Source organism: Gopherus flavomarginatus, chromosome 2, assembly GCF_025201925.1.
Source record: "Gopherus flavomarginatus isolate rGopFla2 chromosome 2, rGopFla2.mat.asm, whole genome shotgun sequence".
In the NCBI taxonomy this organism is placed as follows: domain Eukaryota; kingdom Metazoa; phylum Chordata; order Testudines; family Testudinidae; genus Gopherus; species Gopherus flavomarginatus.
The window spans coordinates 83,913,407-83,931,300 of NC_066618.1; the positions used below are offsets into that span (position 1 = coordinate 83,913,407).

At 45.5% G+C, this 17,894-nt stretch overlaps 2 protein-coding genes across 4 annotated transcripts in view; both read left to right on the forward strand.

The window, feature by feature from the left end:
- ZDHHC3 (zinc finger DHHC-type palmitoyltransferase 3) overlaps nt 1-17,894 on the forward strand; it is a 47,869-nt gene that overhangs the window by 28,253 nt on the left and 1,722 nt on the right. For 2 of the 3 annotated variants that reach the window (XM_050938078.1, XM_050938077.1), the window contains one exon: nt 918-1,048. In XM_050938078.1, coding sequence (XP_050794035.1) covers nt 918-1,048 — 131 coding nt within the window. Of the gene's footprint in view, nt 1-917; nt 1,049-4,284; nt 5,932-17,894 lie in introns of those variants that run through there. The other variant, XM_050938079.1, reaches the window with a different exon arrangement.
- Nucleotides 7,661-9,740, forward strand: LOC127043867 (uncharacterized). The gene is made up of 2 exons (XM_050938097.1): nt 7,661-7,945; nt 9,119-9,740. Exons 1-2 carry the CDS (start codon nt 7,765-7,767, stop codon nt 9,622-9,624), a joined length of 687 nt encoding a protein of 228 aa, XP_050794054.1. The 5' UTR covers nt 7,661-7,764; the 3' UTR covers nt 9,625-9,740.

Here is a 17,894-nt window from a genome sequence, read left to right on the forward strand (position 1 = left end):
AACAGGTGTCTGGGTAGTTGAAGTCCCCCATTACTACAAGCTCCTGTGTTTTTGATATTTCTGTTTGTTCAGGAAATGCCTCATTGATATTTGTCTTCCTGATTTGGAAGTCTGTAGTAGACCCCTACTGTGACATCTCTCCTACTTTTTTACCCCTTTTATCTTTACCCAGAGACTTTCTGCTGCTCACCTCCTTGTGAACCTCAGAACAGGTTTATATAGTCTTGATATATAATGCAACACCACCTCCCTGTTTCTCTTGCCGGTTTTTCCTGAACAAGCTATATCCCTCTATACCAATATTCCAGTCATAAGACTTTCACAACTACCCTTTTAAACCCTGCTTAACCTTTCAGGGACATTGCAGTATAGATAAACCTCATGGGGAAAAAAGGGATGGATCTGAGAGAACCAAGAATATATAACCCTTCTCAGTCTTCAAAAGTCAGTTATGAAAGGAACATGCTATGCTTTTCATAATGGATGATTGGTGCTACAGAAGTAATCTTCTCTGGTTTCCTCTGTGTCCTTACCATTAACTTGAGGTGCCCCTTCCTAATGGACTTCATCATAGAGAAAATTAGTAAAAACTCCAGACATAGAATGTGCAAGTGGTAGGGTCCAGGTAAGAGAACTGGAGGGGGGCTTGCATGCCATACATATCACAGCACAAGTTGCTTTTTCTTCAAATTAACAGTACTAATTATTGTAGGCCTGTAATTATGGCGGTCATGTCAGTTTCTTATTTTGATAGAAAAATTTTGTTTGACGAACGGTTGAGAACTTGAGATAATCTGATACGTAATAGCAGTGGCAGAATATACTGCTTAGTAACACCTGTTTTGTAGTTTTACGTGTGGGCTTTGTTCCTTAGTCTCTTATTTTTTAGTATTCATTGTTTTGTCATGTTTTCACAGAATGCAGCTCCTTCTCTCCACCAACTACAGTGATCCTTCTTATCCTCTTGTGTTTTGAGGCTCTCTTGTTTCTTATCTTCACATCTGTAATGTTTGGGACCCAGGTACACTCCATCTGCACTGATGAAACGGTGAGTTCTCCGTGGTCTTGCGTTTCCCTTCTGCTCACAGTTGTAAGATCTGTGAAATATCATGTGGTTCTGCTTCACTGCTCTAGCATGCGTTGGATCCTTTGAGGCTGATCTAAAACAAACTAAGCCTGCACAGTGGCTGAGGTCACTCCTGGATGGCTAGCATAAGAAGTTTTGTAGTGTGGGGATGTTGCAACTACAGCAACAGTGAGGGATATTTTTATCTTAACAAGCACAAGTGACTGGGATTACTCTGCATTGAGTTTCATCCCAGTGGAATGGAGAATCTTAGACAACAGACTCCCTGTGGAGTGTTTGCTGCTAAGGAATCATTAAAGATTCCAGTGTGTAGTATCTAATGTTACTATTTACAGCTTCAAGTGCTGAAAAGCAAAGATGAGACCAATGAGGTGGAAAAAAGAATTTTGTTCAGTAAATTTCCAGTTTAGACTGTTCTATAATTTACTTAATCAGGAGCTCTCTGCAGCTACACAGAAATCCATCACCCTTGCTGTGCTCCACAGCCATGAAAGCTATCTAGGATGCTAAGGCAACAATGTGGCGCTTACACAGAGAAACTGGAGTCCCTTGTTCAGTACTGCATCCTGCCCTCTTCTTCAAAGGTGAAGTCCCTGACTTGTAATAGTACTTTTACCCTTGAGAATGGTATCAAACTTCACCAGTCATGCTCAGGGTATCTGTCATAGCTTAACAGAAGTCCAAGCTCTTCCCTAATTGGTTAGGTTGGGGGAAGTGACGACCTTAAAAGGGCCACAGCTGAGTGTCTTAGTGCAGGGATTTCCCAACTTTTTTCCCTGGGGCCCACCTGGGCAGCTGCAATGGGCACTGCGGCCCTCTGTTAACACATGTCTGTCAGAGAGGGGCACCGCGGGGTCCCTCGCCTCAGCAGGGACCAGGGCCAGCAAGAGGGTGAAGGGGCCACTGCCAGCTCCTGCTGATGCCCTCCGCCTCAGCAGCCTGCTGAGTGCCTTGAGCTCATCACCTGGCAGCCCTGCCCCATCACCCATGCAACACCTTGGCGTGCCTCACAGGCACCCCATGCCCGGGAACAAGGGAAGGGCTCAGGGGCTGCCTGTGTCGGGCAGAGGCAAAAGCTCAGGCTGGGCCCAGCCATTACCTGATGGTCCCGATCACAGCATTGTCCAAGTGGGAACAGAGCAGCACTGCCAAGCCCCAGTTCCGGGGGCAGAGGGGAGGGTGAAGACCTGATTCTTCACGGGGCCCGACAGTGACAGAACCATCCAGCCGCCTGGGGAGCCGGTCGCTTCTCAGAGCTGGCTCCTTCTGCTCACCCTCTGCCCATCGCCTGGTGGCTCTGCTTCGCCCTCTGCCATCCATCAGTGGCACTGGGCTCTTCCACCACTCCACCAACGTATACAGTTTGCAAGGCAATGCCCTCCTAAACTCCACCCATGGCAGACCCCCCGGGGCTGTCGGTGGGCCACAGCCCACAGTATGGGAACCCCTGTGTTTAATGGGCAAGTCTAAGGAGAGTTTAAACAAAGTTAGAATCTGGCATTCAGGACCATGCGAGAGCAGTCTGCTTCTCTCAGCTCTTCATTTCTCAGCTAGCTTCATGACACTTGCATTCAGGTCTACTTTGTTCCAGGGAAAGTTGCAGATATTTTCTGCTGAGTAGCGTCCCAGGAGAGTATATTGCTGAACAACTAGGTCCTACCAAGATTAACATTTATCAGCTTATATAAATTAATGGTGATGTCTGTGAAGTCATTACTGAATTTTCAACAAATATAGGCAAAAATTTTCAAACTTGGGTCCCTAAAGCTAGGCACTTAAAGAAGTGCGCAGATTTTCATACATGCTGGGCATCTTTAGAAATAGTCACCTATATCGTTTTTGCACATATGGATATAGGTTCCTGAATATAGGGTCCTGAGCTTTTAAAGGTAGGGGGCGGGCTTTTTTTCTTTTACAACTTCCTTCCATATTATACATCACTGTCAATTTGTTAGCATCAAGGCTGCGTCTATCTAGCATGTGATTCTTATGTTGACGAACACTTAGAAATGAAATACTATTAAATATGGTCTTTTTTACTTCTTTCATCTTGCATCTTGTTGGGATGGAGCAGGTTTCCTCCAATGCAGACTCGAGCTCTGAGAATCTCCTCTCCTCACCCCCACCCTCTCATATATACCCCCAGTGGTGATTCTTCTCTGCTAGAAAAGGACTAGATCAGTTTCTGACAGAGCCTGAAATTTTGCTCCTTGTGTTACCTATGGAGATGGCATCACAAATGAGCAGTGCAAAGTGCTTATTCTCTCTTTGAAGCTGCTCACACTCCTGCTTGCACATAACTTCCAGGACTTGGAGTTCAAGACACACACTTGTTCTGCTTTACACTGAGTTGCAATGCAGAGGATGCATGTATTGACCATAGACAGAAAGAAGATGATTTTGTGAAAACGCCCTAAATTAAAGACTGAAACGGTCTGCCCATTACAGATAGCCAGAATCAAGGATTATCATTCTCTACTGAAATCAAAACCAAACAATGTATTTATAGCAACAGGAGCTGTATGTTTAAGACCTAATTTATTTTATGGATTGCAAATATTATAAGGATTTTTTACCTGATTGATTATGGACTGTTTCAACTGATTGCTTGAACGCCTATTTTTGCTCTCCTTCTAATCTTTACTAAACCAATATCCATTTTTTTTCTCCATTCAGTATACTTATTTAACTCTTTTGTCCTGCTGCCTGCCCATGCATGTTTTGGCAGCAGTTTTAAGAGGCACTGGGTACGTTCAGCCATGCTGAACATAGGCCATTTCCTAAACTTGCATGGTGACTCTGGGAGCGTTATAGGGATTATCTTGGTTTTTTTTTTGTCTGCAAACATATAAATGGGTTCATATAAAACTTTCCCTTATCCAGCTTAGGCATATGTAATGCTTTCATCCAATAAAAGTACATGTTGTATTTCTGTTTTTAAATTGACGTATGTGACAATTGCAGGGTATTTTTTTTAAAGGTTTGAGCATATTTTGAAATGTGATTTAAAAAACTGCAATAATTTTGTTTTCCAAGGAATATTTCCTATCCTTTTTTTAAAGGAAAGGCTGTCTATAGGTAAATTGGTATTTTCTTACTCCATCCCTGTGATTAGGGGTAATTGAGAGATCCTTTTCCTGAAAGCAGAACCACAGCAATTAAGTGCTTGACTGAAAGTGTGATATTTCTGTTTTCAGGGAATAGAACAATTGAAAAAGGAAGAGAGAAGATGGGCTAAAAAAACAAAATGGATGAACATGAAAGCAGTATTTGGCCATCCGTTCTCTATAGCATGGCTTAGCCCATTTGCTACTCCAGACCAAGGAAAGGCAGACCCATACCAGTATGTGGTCTGAAGAATTCTTGACCAGAATTTCCACTAAAATAAAACCACATTTCAGCACTACTGTTATATCATTTTTATATGAATGTTTAAAACAAAACGCAAAACAGAAACTCTTTTTATGTCTATTAAAGGCTGTTTGTTGCAGAGAAAAAAAAAAAAAGCCCTGTATTCTGCAATTTTAGATAATACTATGTCTCTGGTGGCTGAAGTGTCTTCTTTTTTTCTGTTTTTTTTTTTTTTAACTTGTTATCTTTACTGGCCTTTGTTTCTATCTGCTTTCTGTATGGCATAATTAATGTGAAAGAGACCCTCTTTCTCTGTTGTGCCTGTCTCTGCTAAGCGAGTAGACTGTAATGCTGTCTCTAGACTGTAAGGGTATCTGTGTAAGTGCCAACAGTGTCATCTTCCTACACAGACATCTTTGGACCTACTAATGGTGTGTACAGCTCTGACTGGGCAGTGAGTTTCTTTCATAAAAGAGGACGTTAGCTGGGAAATAGACACTTTGCTTACTGAACATTGAAAGGTGGAAGACGAGGATGTGATGCTGTGCGAGAGCCAATTAATAATGTGGTCACATGCAGTTAAAGTATTTAAAACAAATGTTGCCAATACAACCTTTTTTATTTCCAGAGACAAAATTGATTCCATCTTTCTGGCATGTTCTTGACTACTCCCTCCCTTGTAAGCAGGAAATGTTGCCCCTCTAGGGAAAATATGGCAGCTTTGATGGAAGACTTTCTCAATTAAATGCCTTACACTTAGAGGAAAAAAGAAATTTTATTTTAAAACTCTTAGGATCATCTTGTTTGTGTATGTCTGTCTTTGATAAATAAGCTGTTGAAGTGAACATGTAGAACATGACAACTTGCCATGAAAGCTTAGCACTGATGGTTTATGTAGGTCTACCCGATGAATTAATTTTCTGTTCTTAGGACTACCCATCTTTATAAATTTGTAAATCTCTTCTTATGTTTATACATATAAATATTTTCAATTGGGAAATGTCAGTGTTAAGGAGTATGCATGCCTACTGTCATGATTGTGTGGATAGTAAACTATATGCAGTAAATGGTGGACAGAGGGAGGGACAGAGGGCATTCCGTCAAAAACAAATTCTCGTAAAACTAAATCTTATGTGACCGAAACTAATGTTTTTGTATCTGGGCAGGAATTTTATTATATTCTGAATCATTTTGAAAAGGGGCAGTTTGCATAGTGCCAGTGGGACCCATCAATCAATCATAAACAAAGGAAAAGTGTAAATAAGCTGTAGCCATGGATTCCAGTGTAATCGTTTCATTTTTTTGAAAACACTTTTATTTTGGAAAATGACCTATGAGGCTGATTCAAAGCCATGGGGAAGGGGGAGGGAAATACAGGGAGGAAAAGGCTAGTGGATCTGTCTCACTTTGAAAGTAATGTGAATACTGCATCTTTTCAATTCTGTCAATGCTTCCATATGGAAAACAAATGCAATAAAACTTTTCCAAAAACTGTTTCTGCTCCTTTCTTACTCTAAATGTATGCACAGTTTGTAGTGCCTCTTTAAATTTTCATCTGCAGCCAAGCTGGGAGAAGCATGAAGGTTAAGTAACTTTGGTGCTCAGTTTTAAAGTTTAAAAATTAGTTAATCAGTAATGCACTGTTAGCTATATAACTACTTGTAGGTGGTTAAATTGCTATCATTGACTGCATCCAGAGGTTAATCAGTCCCCATATTTTCCTCTTGCTTGCTGAGGAGTAAATCCACAGTAGTGTGTTCATATCATCTCAGTTAGTTGCTATAGGAATGCACACAGGATTATATGATCTCATTGTTTGCTTCAATAGGAGACATTGGTGGAAGAAAGGTGCCTTTAGCATGCACACAGTTCTTGTAAGGGACAGTTGCAGGAGCAGAAAGACTTTTTTTTAATTTTTCTTTATGATTAATCTCTACTGAGAAAGCCATTGTCATATGTGTGTTTGAAAACCCCAGAATATGTTTACTTTAATTCTAATTTGTGGTATGATGGGGGATTTAATTAGCGATGCTGTCTGGTTAAAAATTATGGGCCAGATCCTCAGCTGGTAGAAATTGGCTTTGCCAGTGGGAGCATGGAGCTATGCTGATTTACACCTGCTGAGACTCTGGCACTGTAACATTTTAAAAACAATCAACTATGTTAATCAAGATTATTAAAACTGAAAATTAAAAAAACTAATATAGCAAAAATAAGTTATCTTTTAACATTTCTCTGAGTAGCAAGTTCCAGTTTGAATTCATTTCTGCCTTTCTCATGCATTATAGAAATTATATTTACATGCCACAGGGTTGTTTACATGAGTAGCTAAAATGCCAAAACATTTTATTGGTCTTAAATTTGGTAAACTTTTTTTCTCCCAAATCCAAATGTTGTCAGATAATGGTTATTTTGAGGATAACTGTTGTAATTACATATAATAATTTAAATATTACATTGTATATTTTTTCTAATATAGTGCACTTTTCTTTTAAGTGAAATTTCAAAACAGCTTTGAGAAATACCCGTGGTTTTTTCTGTTTCCAGAACTGTGTATATCTGACAGTGACCAGTGGTCTGTCAGGCCTGGTCTACACTACGCGTTTATACCGATTTTAGCAGAGTTAAACCGATTTAACGCTGCACCCATCCACACAACGAGGCCCTTTATATCAATATAAAGGGCTCTTTAAACCGGTTTCTGTACTCCTCCCTGATGAGAGGAGTAGCGCTGAAATCGATATTACCATATTGGATTAGGGTTAGTGTGGCTGCAAATCGACGGTATTGGCCTCCGGGCGGTATCCCACAGTGCACCACTGTGACTGCTCTGGACAGCAATCTGAACTCGGATGCACTGGCCAGGTAAACAGGAAAAGCCCCGCAAACTTTTGAATTTCATTTCCTGTTTGCCCAGCGTGGAGCGCTCACCAGCACAGGTGACCACGCATAGCTCATCAGCACAGGTAACAATGCAGTCTCCTGAGAATCAAAAAAGAGCTCCAGCATGGACTGCATGGGAGGTACTGAATTTGATCGCTATATGGGGAGAGGATTCTGTGCTAACAGAACTCCGTTCCAAAAGACAAAATGAAAAAACATTTGAAAAAAATTTCCAAGGCTGTGATGGAGAAAGGCCACACCAGGGACTCAGTGCAGTGCAGAGTGAAGGTTAAGGAGCTCAGACAAGCCTACCAGATAACCAAAGAAGCAAACGGCCGAAAACATGCTGCTTCTACGCTTAGCTGCATGCAGTTCTAGGGGGGTTCGCCACCACTACCCAACCCCTGTCCGTGGATTTCGAGGTGGGGGTGGTAATTTCAGCCATGGCTGAGGATTCTGCAGACGGGGAAGATGAGGAGGAGGAAGAGGAGGATGAGCTTGCAGAGAGCACACAGCATTCCGTTCTCCCCAACAGCCAGGAGCTTTTTCTCACCCCGACAGAATTACACTCCCAGCCCTCCCAAGCCAGTAGCCCAGACAATGAAGCCATGGAAGCGACCTCTGGTGAGTGTACCTTTGTAAATATAAAACGTGGTTTAAAAGCAAGCGTTTTTTAATGATTGATTTGCCCTGAGGACTTGGGATGCATTCGCGGCCAGTTCAGTTATTGGAAAAGTTTGTTAATATGTCTGGGGATGGAGTGGAAATCCTCCAGGGACATAGTCATAGTTCATTAGGGTTGGAAGGGACCTCAAGAGATCATCTAAGTCCAACATCCTGCTCAAAGCAGGACCAATCTCCAAATGGCCCCCTCAAGGGTTGAACTCACAACGCTGGGTTTAGTAGGCCAATGCTCAAACCACTGAGCTATCGCTCCATGAAGCTCTCCTGGAGGTACTCCAAAAGCCTTTGCAGAAGGTTTCTGGGCAAGGCAGCCTTATTCCATCCACCATGGTAGGACACTTGACCACACCATGCATGTAGCAAGTAATCTGGTATCATTGCATGACAAAGCCTAGCTGCGTATGGTCCCGGTGATTGCTGGCATTCAAGAAACATCCGTTCTTTATCTTGCTGTGTTATCCTCAGGAGAGTGATATCATTCATGGTAACCTGGTTGAAATTCAGGAATTTAATTAAGGGGACAGAGGTGGCCATTCCTACTGGGCTGTTTGCCTGTTTCGTAAAAGAAATACCTCCTTGCAGGTAGCCAGGCAGGGGGAGGGGAGGGTGGGTAATGGCGCTGAGCTTTTTTGCATTTGGCTAGTAGGGATATTCCCTGCTACCAGCCACGTGGTGGAGGGGGAAGGGGGATGATTAGCAGTGATCTTCCATGATACCAGCCACACGGTGGGGGGAGGGGTAGAGCAATCATCCCAGAGAATTGGATGGGGGCGTGGTTTCTGCTGCTGCATGTTAACGGGAAAGAAGCAGCACTAAATGGGCTTTGCTTGGTATTTGGGAAAGGAGGGCACTGTGTATATGAAGGCTGCAGAAGCCGAAAGACAATGGCTTACCATGGCTGCATGCAAGCTGAATTCTGCTGCCCGGACCTGTGTCTGTGAGATCTCTAACACCAGGGCCACAGGCACTCAAGATGCAAAATGCGACCTTGTAGTGAAATCACATGTGCTATGTAAGGAGAATAGTGTTGTTCACCGTGAAAGAGTATAGCCATTGTTCTGTAAAACGTATCTTTTTAAATACTTCTCTCCCTTTTTTACCTCCCTCATGCAGCTGCAAATTTTTCAAGCCTCCCTACTCCATCCCGAAGGCTATCTCAGATAAGGCGGAGGAAGAAAAAGACACGAGACGAAATGTTCTCAGAAATCATGGAAGTAACCCGCAATGGAAGTGCTCATCTGAATGAGTGGAAGGACGTGGTATCAAATTACAGGAAAGATGCCAGTGAACGTGAGGACAGGAGGGACTCTCGAGATGAGAGGTGGCGGCAGGAAGATCAGAGGTGTAGGCAGGAAGATCAGCGGTGGTGGGATGCAACGCTGGGGCTGCTGCGTGATCAAACTGACATCCTCCGACGTCTGATGGAGCTTCAGGAACAGCAGCAGGGTCACAGAGTGCCGCTGCAGCCCCTGTGTAACCACCCTCACCACTCACCATGTTCCATATCTTCCTCACCCAGACGTGTAAGAACGCGTGGGGGGAAGGCTTTGTGCACCCGCCCACTCCACCCCCGTGGACAGCCCAGCCAAAAGGCTGTCATTACTTTGAAATATTTTTAGTGGCCTTTTCCTTCCCTCCTATCCTCCTCCCATACCACACCGGGGATACCTTGTCAGTTCTCTCCCTCTTTTTATAATGACTTTTTAATAAAGAATACATGATTTTTAAATGATAATGACTTTATTTCCTTAAGCAAGCTGTAATTGAAGGGGGAGGGTGGGTTACTTACAGGGAATGAGTCAATCCATGGAGGGGGTTCATCAAGGGGAAACAAACACAACAGTCACACCATACCCTGGCCCGTGATGAAACTTGTTTTCAAAGCTTCTCTGATGCGCACCACTTTGTGGTGTGCTCTTCTAATTGCCCTGGTGTCTGGCTGTGCGTAATCGGTGGCCAGGGGATTTGCCTCAGCCTCCCACCCCTCCATAAGGTCTCCCCCTTACTCTCACAGAGACTGTGGACCATAGAGCAAGCAGCAATAACAATGGGGATGTTGGTTTGGCTGAGGTCTGAGCGAGTCAGTAAAGTGCGCCAGCGAGCCTTTAAACGGCCAAATGCACATTCTACCACCATTCTGCACTTGCTCAGCCTGTAGTTGAACAGCTCCTGACTACTGTCCAGGCTGCCTGTGTATGGCTTCATGAGCCATGGCATCAAGGGGTAGGCTGGGTCACCGAGGATAACTACAGGCAGTTTCACATCCCCAACTGTTATTTTCTGGTCTGGGAAGTAATTCCCTTGCTGCAGCTGTTTAAACAGAGTAGTGTTCCTGAAGACGCGAGCGTCATGAACCCTTCCTGGCCATCCCATGTGGATGTTGGTGAATCGTCCCTTGTGATCCACCAGTTCTTGCAGCACCACTGAAAAGTACCCCTTGCGGTTTACGTACTGGGTGCCCTGGTGCTCCGGTGCCAAGATAGGGATATGGGTTCCATTTATCGCCCCCCCCCCCACGGTTAGGGAATCCCATTGCAGCAAAGCCATCCACTATGACCTGCACGTTTCCCAGAGTCACTACCTTTCGTAGCAGCAGCTTAATGATTGCTTTGGCTCCTTGCATCACAGCAGCCCCCACAGTAGATTTTTCCACTCCAAATTGATTCCCGACTGACCGGTAGCTGTCTGACATTGCAAGCTTCCACAGGGCTATTGCCACTCGCTTCTCCACTGTGAGGGCTGTTCTCATCTTGGTATTCTGGCGTTTCAGGGCAGGGAAAAGCAAATCACAAAGTTCCATGAAAGTGCCCTTACGCATATGAAAGTTTCGCAGCTGCTGGGAATTGTCCCAAACCTGCAAAACTGTGCGGTCCCACCAGTCTGTGCTTGTTTCCCGGGCCCAAAATCGGCGTTCAATGGCTAGAACCTGCCCCATTACCAGCAGGATCTCCAAAGCGCGGTTTGAGAGAATTCTGTGTCCATGTCCTCATCACTCTCGTCGCTGCTCTGCTGTAGCCACCGCCTCCTCGCCTGGTTTTGCAGGTCCTGGTTCAGCATAGACTGCACGAGAATGCGCAAGGTGTTTACAATGTCCATAATTGCGGTCTTGATCTGAGCAGGGTACATGCTTGCTGTGCTATGGTGTTTGCACAGTTCACCCAGGAAAAAAGGCGTGAAACGGTTGTCCGCTGCTTTCACGGAGGGAGGGGTGAGGCTATACCCAGAACCACCCGCGACAATGATTTTTGCCCCATCAGGCACTGGGATCTCAAACCAGAATTCCAAGGGGCGGAGGAGACTGTAGGAACTATGGGATAGCTACGGAATAGCTACCCACAGTGCAACGCTCTGGAAATCGATGCTAGCCTCGGACCATGGACGCACACTGCCGAATTAATGTGCTTAGTGTGGCCGCGTGCACTTGACTTTATACAATCTGTTTTACAAAACCGGGTTTATGTAAAATCGGAATAATCCCGTAGTGTAGACATGCCCTCATTTTACTGATACTTCCCAGCAGGAGGTACAGTTTAATGCAGTTTACCTCATAGGAGATGCAGCTCAGTATTTGAATGTGTGAGAGGCAGACGTACCAAGTTGTTTCAAAGTAAGTCCTTTTTTTTTTTAATTCCCAGAAGTGATATGTTACTTGACTTTATTTTTGAAATTCTCCTGCCTTTCTCATGCATTCAAATTGTAAGCAGCATTTCCTGAGTTTTCATTTGAGAACTAACTTTACATGAGTACTCATTAATCAATTAATTTGGAATATTGCTAACTAAGTTTTGTGCAAGGTGCTGTTTTTTCCTAGTTTTGTATCACTATTTCTCTTCTTTCTAGAGTCTTTTTTAATGCAGCTTAGGCATTTTTCCTTCTTAAACCATCCCCTCTTTAGACCAGTGGTTCCCAAACTTGTTCCACCACTTGTGCAGGAAAAGTCCCTGGTGGGCCGGGCCAGTTTGTTTACCTGCCAAGTCCACAGGTTCGGCTGATCGCGGCTCCCAGTGGCCGCGGTTCGCTGCTCCAGGCCAACGGAAGTTGCTGGAAGCGGCACGGCCCGCCGGGGCTTTCTCTGCACAAGCGGCGGAACAAGTTTGGGAACCACTGCTTTAGACATCCTGACAGCAGCACAGGTGACACCATATTAGACCAGGACACAGAGTTTTAATCGTGATCTCCATGTCTTGAATGCACATGTTAAATGGATTGCTGTGCACTGCACAATATGATTATCTGATTAACTGCACTCTAATTAGCACAACCCCATGTTGACCTTGTGTACTGTATGACAGCCTAAATTACTAGATAATGCATGGGATCTAAAATTAGAAACTGTTTAAAAGGAATTAACACAATGGTGAATCAGGCCTATAGGCTCTGCTGTTTGGGAATCAGTTTAAGCAGCAGAAAAAGAACTTAGTTTCCCATCTCTTCCCTTCCTGTTACACACACTTGCACTAGTTCTTAAAAATAAATGCTATAAACAGCAGTGAGGATAGGAATGGTTTGGTTCTAACTGTGCAGATAGCTTCCGGGTATGTTAGCAAACTGCAGAGAACCTAAACCTGTTTCTGTGCTTTTAAACTGAAAAGTGCTTCAAGCTCGCCACCCCAATAACGCAATTGCAGGACTCTGAAGTAGATTTGCTTAGTTTCTCACAGGGCCATGAACAATAGTTTTAAATTGGGCTAGAAAGGCATTGCTTTTCTGTGTGAATATTGCCGGTCTCCAGTACTGCTTGACAGAAGAACAGAAGCTGAGCACCATATTCGCCAAGCAGCAATAATAGTAATGGTGCCTACGTTTGCAAGGGCTTCCTGTTAGAATGTATAATATGTTGTCAAAGCCATACATTTCCTCATCCCTTGTGCAAGTTGTTTAGGCCATGGGCACTCTCAAAAGTCTTTTTTAAAATTCTGGCTCATGGACTTGTGTCAACTAATGGAAAACTTCTCTAAATGAACTCTGCAAAAGGTTCTAGTTTAACGCACAGAATTGCATGGTGCTCTTTCTCTCCTGCCTGCCTATACCAAATCTCTATTTTGAAACTACAACTGCCACTATCTGAAAATCTATACAGTAACTCCTCACTTAACATTATAGTTACGTTCCTAAAAAAATCTGACTTCTACCTGAAACAATATTAAGCAAATCCAATTTCCCCATAAGAATGAATTTAAATGGGGCGGGGGGCGGGGGGTTTAGGTTCCAGGGATTTTTTTTTTTGCCATACAGTACAGTACTATAATTGGGAGGTGCTCCTGCCTCACTCCCCCCCCCCCCAGGCACAGCCCACTGGCACTGGAGACAATGAGGCAGGCAAGGAGGTGCTGTAGGCTAGGAGAAGCACATTGTGCAGCAGCGGCAGCTCCCCCTACTCTGAAGCACCAGGGGCGGAGGGCTCAACCCTCGGCCTGCCCATGCCACCTTTTCCCCCAAGCCCCCACCCTTAACCCAGCTGTTCTTCCCCACCCCTTACTCTGCATGCTGCATCCTCACTCCTCCCTCCCCTGCCTCCTGCCCATGGCAATCAGCTGGCTTGCAGTGTGCAGGAGGGAGGAGTGAGGACTTGGCATGCAGCCTTCCCCTCCCTCCCGCATATTGCAAGCCAGCTGATTGCCGGAGGGAGGGGGGAGGTGTGCTACATCCTCGCTCCTCCCCCATCCCTCCTGCCCATGGCAATCAGCTGGCTTGCAACATTCAGGGGGCAGGAGGAGCGAGGATGCGGCACACCTCTCCTCTCCCTCCCCTGCCTCCTGCCAGCAGCAATCAGCTGGTTTGTGGCATTTGGGAGGGAGGAGGAGTGTGCATGCTGAGTTCTCACTCCTCCCCCCTCCTGCCTGAACGCCGCAAGCCAGCTGACTGCCATGGGCAGGAGGCAGGGGGAGGAGGTGGAAGGCGCTGATCTGTGGGGTCTGCCAGCAGGAGGGAGGCACTGGGGTGTGTGTGTAGGGGAGCTGATGGGGGCAACTGTGGACAAAGGCAGCTAAACGACATTATAGCAAAGCATTGCACAATTTTAAATGGAGCATGTTCTGTAATTGAGCAGGGACATAAGATCAAAATAACGTTAAGCAAGAGGCTGTTGTACTCCTGCGTGCTCTTTTAGCCGACCTCGGTGAGGTTGGTCAGGGGCTCCTGGGCAGACATGAGAGTGACTCAGCCAGGTCATCCCCATCTTCTTGCAAGCACCTAGGAGATGACAATGACTAGCAAACGTAATGCAGCATCTTCTGCTGAGCACCCAGGAGTTGACAATGACTAGCAGTCATACTGCACTATCTGCTGCTAGCCTAAGATGTATAAGATAGATGGAATGGCTCAAAACAAGAAATAGACCAGATTTGTTTTGTATTAATTTGCTCCTCCCTCCCTCCATGAAATCAACAGCCTGCTAAACCCAGGGTTTTGAGTTCAATCCTTGAGGGGGCCATTCTGTGTGACAGTTGTTTGTGTTTCTCCTTGATGCAAAGCCACCTCCTTTGTTGATTTTAATTCCCTGTAAGCCATGTCATCAGTCGCCCTTCCCTCAGTCAGAGCAATGTCAGACAATCGTTTTGTGCCTTTTTTCAGCCCAGACGCCATAGCACTGGGATCATGGCGCCCACTCAGATCACCATGGCAATTATGAGCACTGTAAACACCATGCGCATTATCCTGCAGTATATACAGAACCAGAACCTGCAAAAGTGAAACGTGATGAGGACATACACATGGACATAGACTTCTCACAAAGTATGGGCCCTGGCAATGCACACATCATGGTGTTAATGGCAGGCTGATGCCGTGGAACGCCGATTCTGGGCCCGGGAACCAAGCACAGACTGGTGAGACTGCATAGTGTTACAGGTCTGGGACAATTCACAGTGGCTGAGAAACTCACATGCATAAGGGCGCTTTCATGGAACTTTGTGACTTGTTTTCCCCTGCCCTGAAGCGCCAGAATACCAAGATGAAAGCAGTCCTCACAGTTGAGAAGCAAATGGCAATAGCCCTGTGGAAGCTTGCAGCGCCAGACAGCTACTGGTCAGTTGGGCATCAATTTGGAGTGGGCAAATCTACTGTGGGGGCTGCTGTGATCCAAGTAACCAATGCAATCAAAGAGCTGCTGATATCAAGAGTAGTGACTCTGGGAAATGTATAGGCCATAGTGGATGGCTTTGCTGCAATGAGATTCCCTAACTATCGTGGGGCGATAGACGGAATCCATATCCCTATCTTGGTACCAGAGCACCAAGCCAGCGAGTACATAAACCAAAAGGGGTACATTTCAATGGTGATGCAAGCACTGGTGGATCACAAGGGACTTTCCACCAACATCAACATGGGATGGCTGGGAAAGGTACATGATGCTCGCACCTTCAAGAACTCCGGTCTGCTTCAGAAGCTGCAGGAAGAGACTTTCTTCCCAGACCAGAAAATAACCGTTGAGGATGTTGAAATGCCTATACTTGGGGACCCAGCCTACCCCCTTAATGCCATGGCTCATGAAACCATACACAGGCAGCCTGGACAGTAGTCAGGAGCTGTTGAACTATAGGATAGCAAGTGCAGAATGGTGGTAGAATGTGCCTTTGGATGTTTAAAAGCACGCTGGCGCAGTTTACTGACTCGGATAGACCTCAGCGAAACCAATATTCCCATTATTACTGCTTGATGTGCACTCCACAATATCTGTGAGAGTAAGGGAGAGACATATATGGTGGGATGGGAGGTTGAGGCAAATTGCCTGGCTGCTGATTACACGCAGCCAGACATCAGGGCGGTTAGAAGAGTACAGGAAGGTGCTGTGCACATCAGAGAAGTTTTGAAAACCAGTTTCATGACTGGCCAGGCTACAGTGTGAAAGTTCTGTTTGTTTCTCCTTAATGAACCCCTCTCCTTCTTGGTTCACTCTACTTCCCTGTAAGCTAACCACCCTCCCCTCCCCACTTCAATCACCACTTGCAGAGGCAATAAAGTCATTGTTGCTTCACGTTCATGCATTCTTTATTAATTTATCACACAACTAGGGGGATAACTGTCACGGTAGCCTGGGAGGGTGGGTAAGGAGGGAAGGACAAGGCCACACTGCACTTTAAAAGTTAAAAACTTTAAAACTTATTGAATGCCAGCTTTCTGTTGCTTGGGCAATCCTCTGGGTTGGAGTGGTTGGGGGGCCAGAGACCCCCGCACTGTGTTCTTGGGCATCTGGGTGAGAAGGCTATGGAACTTGGGGAGGAGGGCGGTTGGTTACACAGGGGCTGGAGCATATGAGTTTGATGCTCCAGCAGCCTGAGCATTGACTCCTGCCTTCTATCAGCAACCTGACACCACCTAGCATCTTCAGCCTGCCACCTCACCTCACGTTCATATTGTGCTTTCCTGCACTCTGACATTGTCTGCCTCGACGCATTCTGCTGTGCCCCGTTAGTTTGGGAGGACAGCATGAGCTCAGAGAACATTTCATCCTGAGTGTGTTTTTTTTTTGCCTTCTAATCTTTGCTAGCCTCTGGGAAGGAGAAACATATGTAACTGGTGGAGGAAAAAAGGGAGAGTGGTAGTTAAAAAGACACATTTTATAGAACAATGGGTGCACTCTTTCATGGTAAACCTTGCTGTTAACATTACATAGCACGTACTTTCGTTACAAGGTCGCATTTTGATGGCTTCATCCCTCCCGCCACCGCGTGGCTAACAGCAGGGAACTTTTCTGTTTAGCCACAGGCAAACAGCCCAGCAGGAACAGGCACCTCTGAATGTCCCTTTAATAAAACCACCCTATTTCAACCAAGTGACCATGAATGATATCACTCTCCTGAGGATAACACAGAGCGATGAACAGATGTTGTTTGAATGCCAGCAAACACTTGGACTATACGCTGCAATGCTTTGTTCTGCAATGATTCCCGACTACATGCTACTGGTCTACTGTGGTAAATTGTCCTACCATGGAGGATGGAATAAGGCTGTCCTCCCCAGAAACCTTTTGCAAAGGCTTTGGGAGTACATCCAGGAAAGCTTTATGGAGATGTCTCTGGAGGATTTCCGCTCCATCCCCAGACTTTTCCAGTAGCTATACTGGCCGTGAATGCCAGGGCAAATTAATCATTAAATGAGCTTGCTTTTAAACCATGTATAATATTTACAAAGATACACTCACCAGAGGACCCTTCTCTGCCTTCAGGGTACGGGAGCCCGCCTTGGGTGCATTTGGGGGGTACTGGTTCCAGGTCCAGGGTGAGAAACAGATCCTGACTGTTGAGGAAACTGGTTTCTCTGCTTCCTTGATGTGAGCTTCCACCTCCTCCTCCTCCTCATCCCCAAAACCTGCTTCCATGCTGCATCCTACTCCATTGACGGAGTCAAAGCACAGGGTTGGGGTACTGGTGGCCGCATCCCCTAGCATGGCATGCAGCTCATCATAGAAGCGACATGTTTGGGGCTGTGACCCGAAGTGGCTGTTTGCCTCTCTGTTTTTTTGGTAGGCTTGCCTGAGCTCCTTAATTTTCATGCAGCACTGCTGCGAGTCCCTGTTATAGCCTCTGTCCTTCACGCCCTTGGAGATTTTTTCAAATGCTTTGGCATTTTGTTTACTGGAACGGAGTTTGGCTAGCACAGATTCGTCTCCCCATACAGCAATCAGATCCTGTACCTCCCTTTCAGTCCATGCGGGAGCTCTTTTGCGATTCTGGGACTCCATGGTCACCTCTGCTGATGAGCTCTGCATGGTTACCTATGCCAAACAGGAAATGACATTCAAAAGGTTGCGGGACTTTTCCTGTCTACCTGACGAGTGCATCTGAGTTGAGAGCACAGTCCCGAGCGGTCGCAATGGAGCACTCTGGGGTGGCTCCCGGAGACCAATACCATCAAATTGCATCCACACTACCCCAAATTCGACCAGGCA

Excerpts from the sequence above, each read along its gene's own strand:
- LOC127043867 (XM_050938097.1), top strand. The coding sequence starts at position 7,765 with ATGGCTGAGGATTCTGCAGACGGGGAAGATGAGGAGGAGGAAGAGGAG. Across the intron at positions 7,946-9,118 it reads AGCCATGGAAGCGACCTCTG|CTGCAAATTTTTCAAGCCTC; the intron begins GTGAGTGTACCT and ends TCCCTCATGCAG.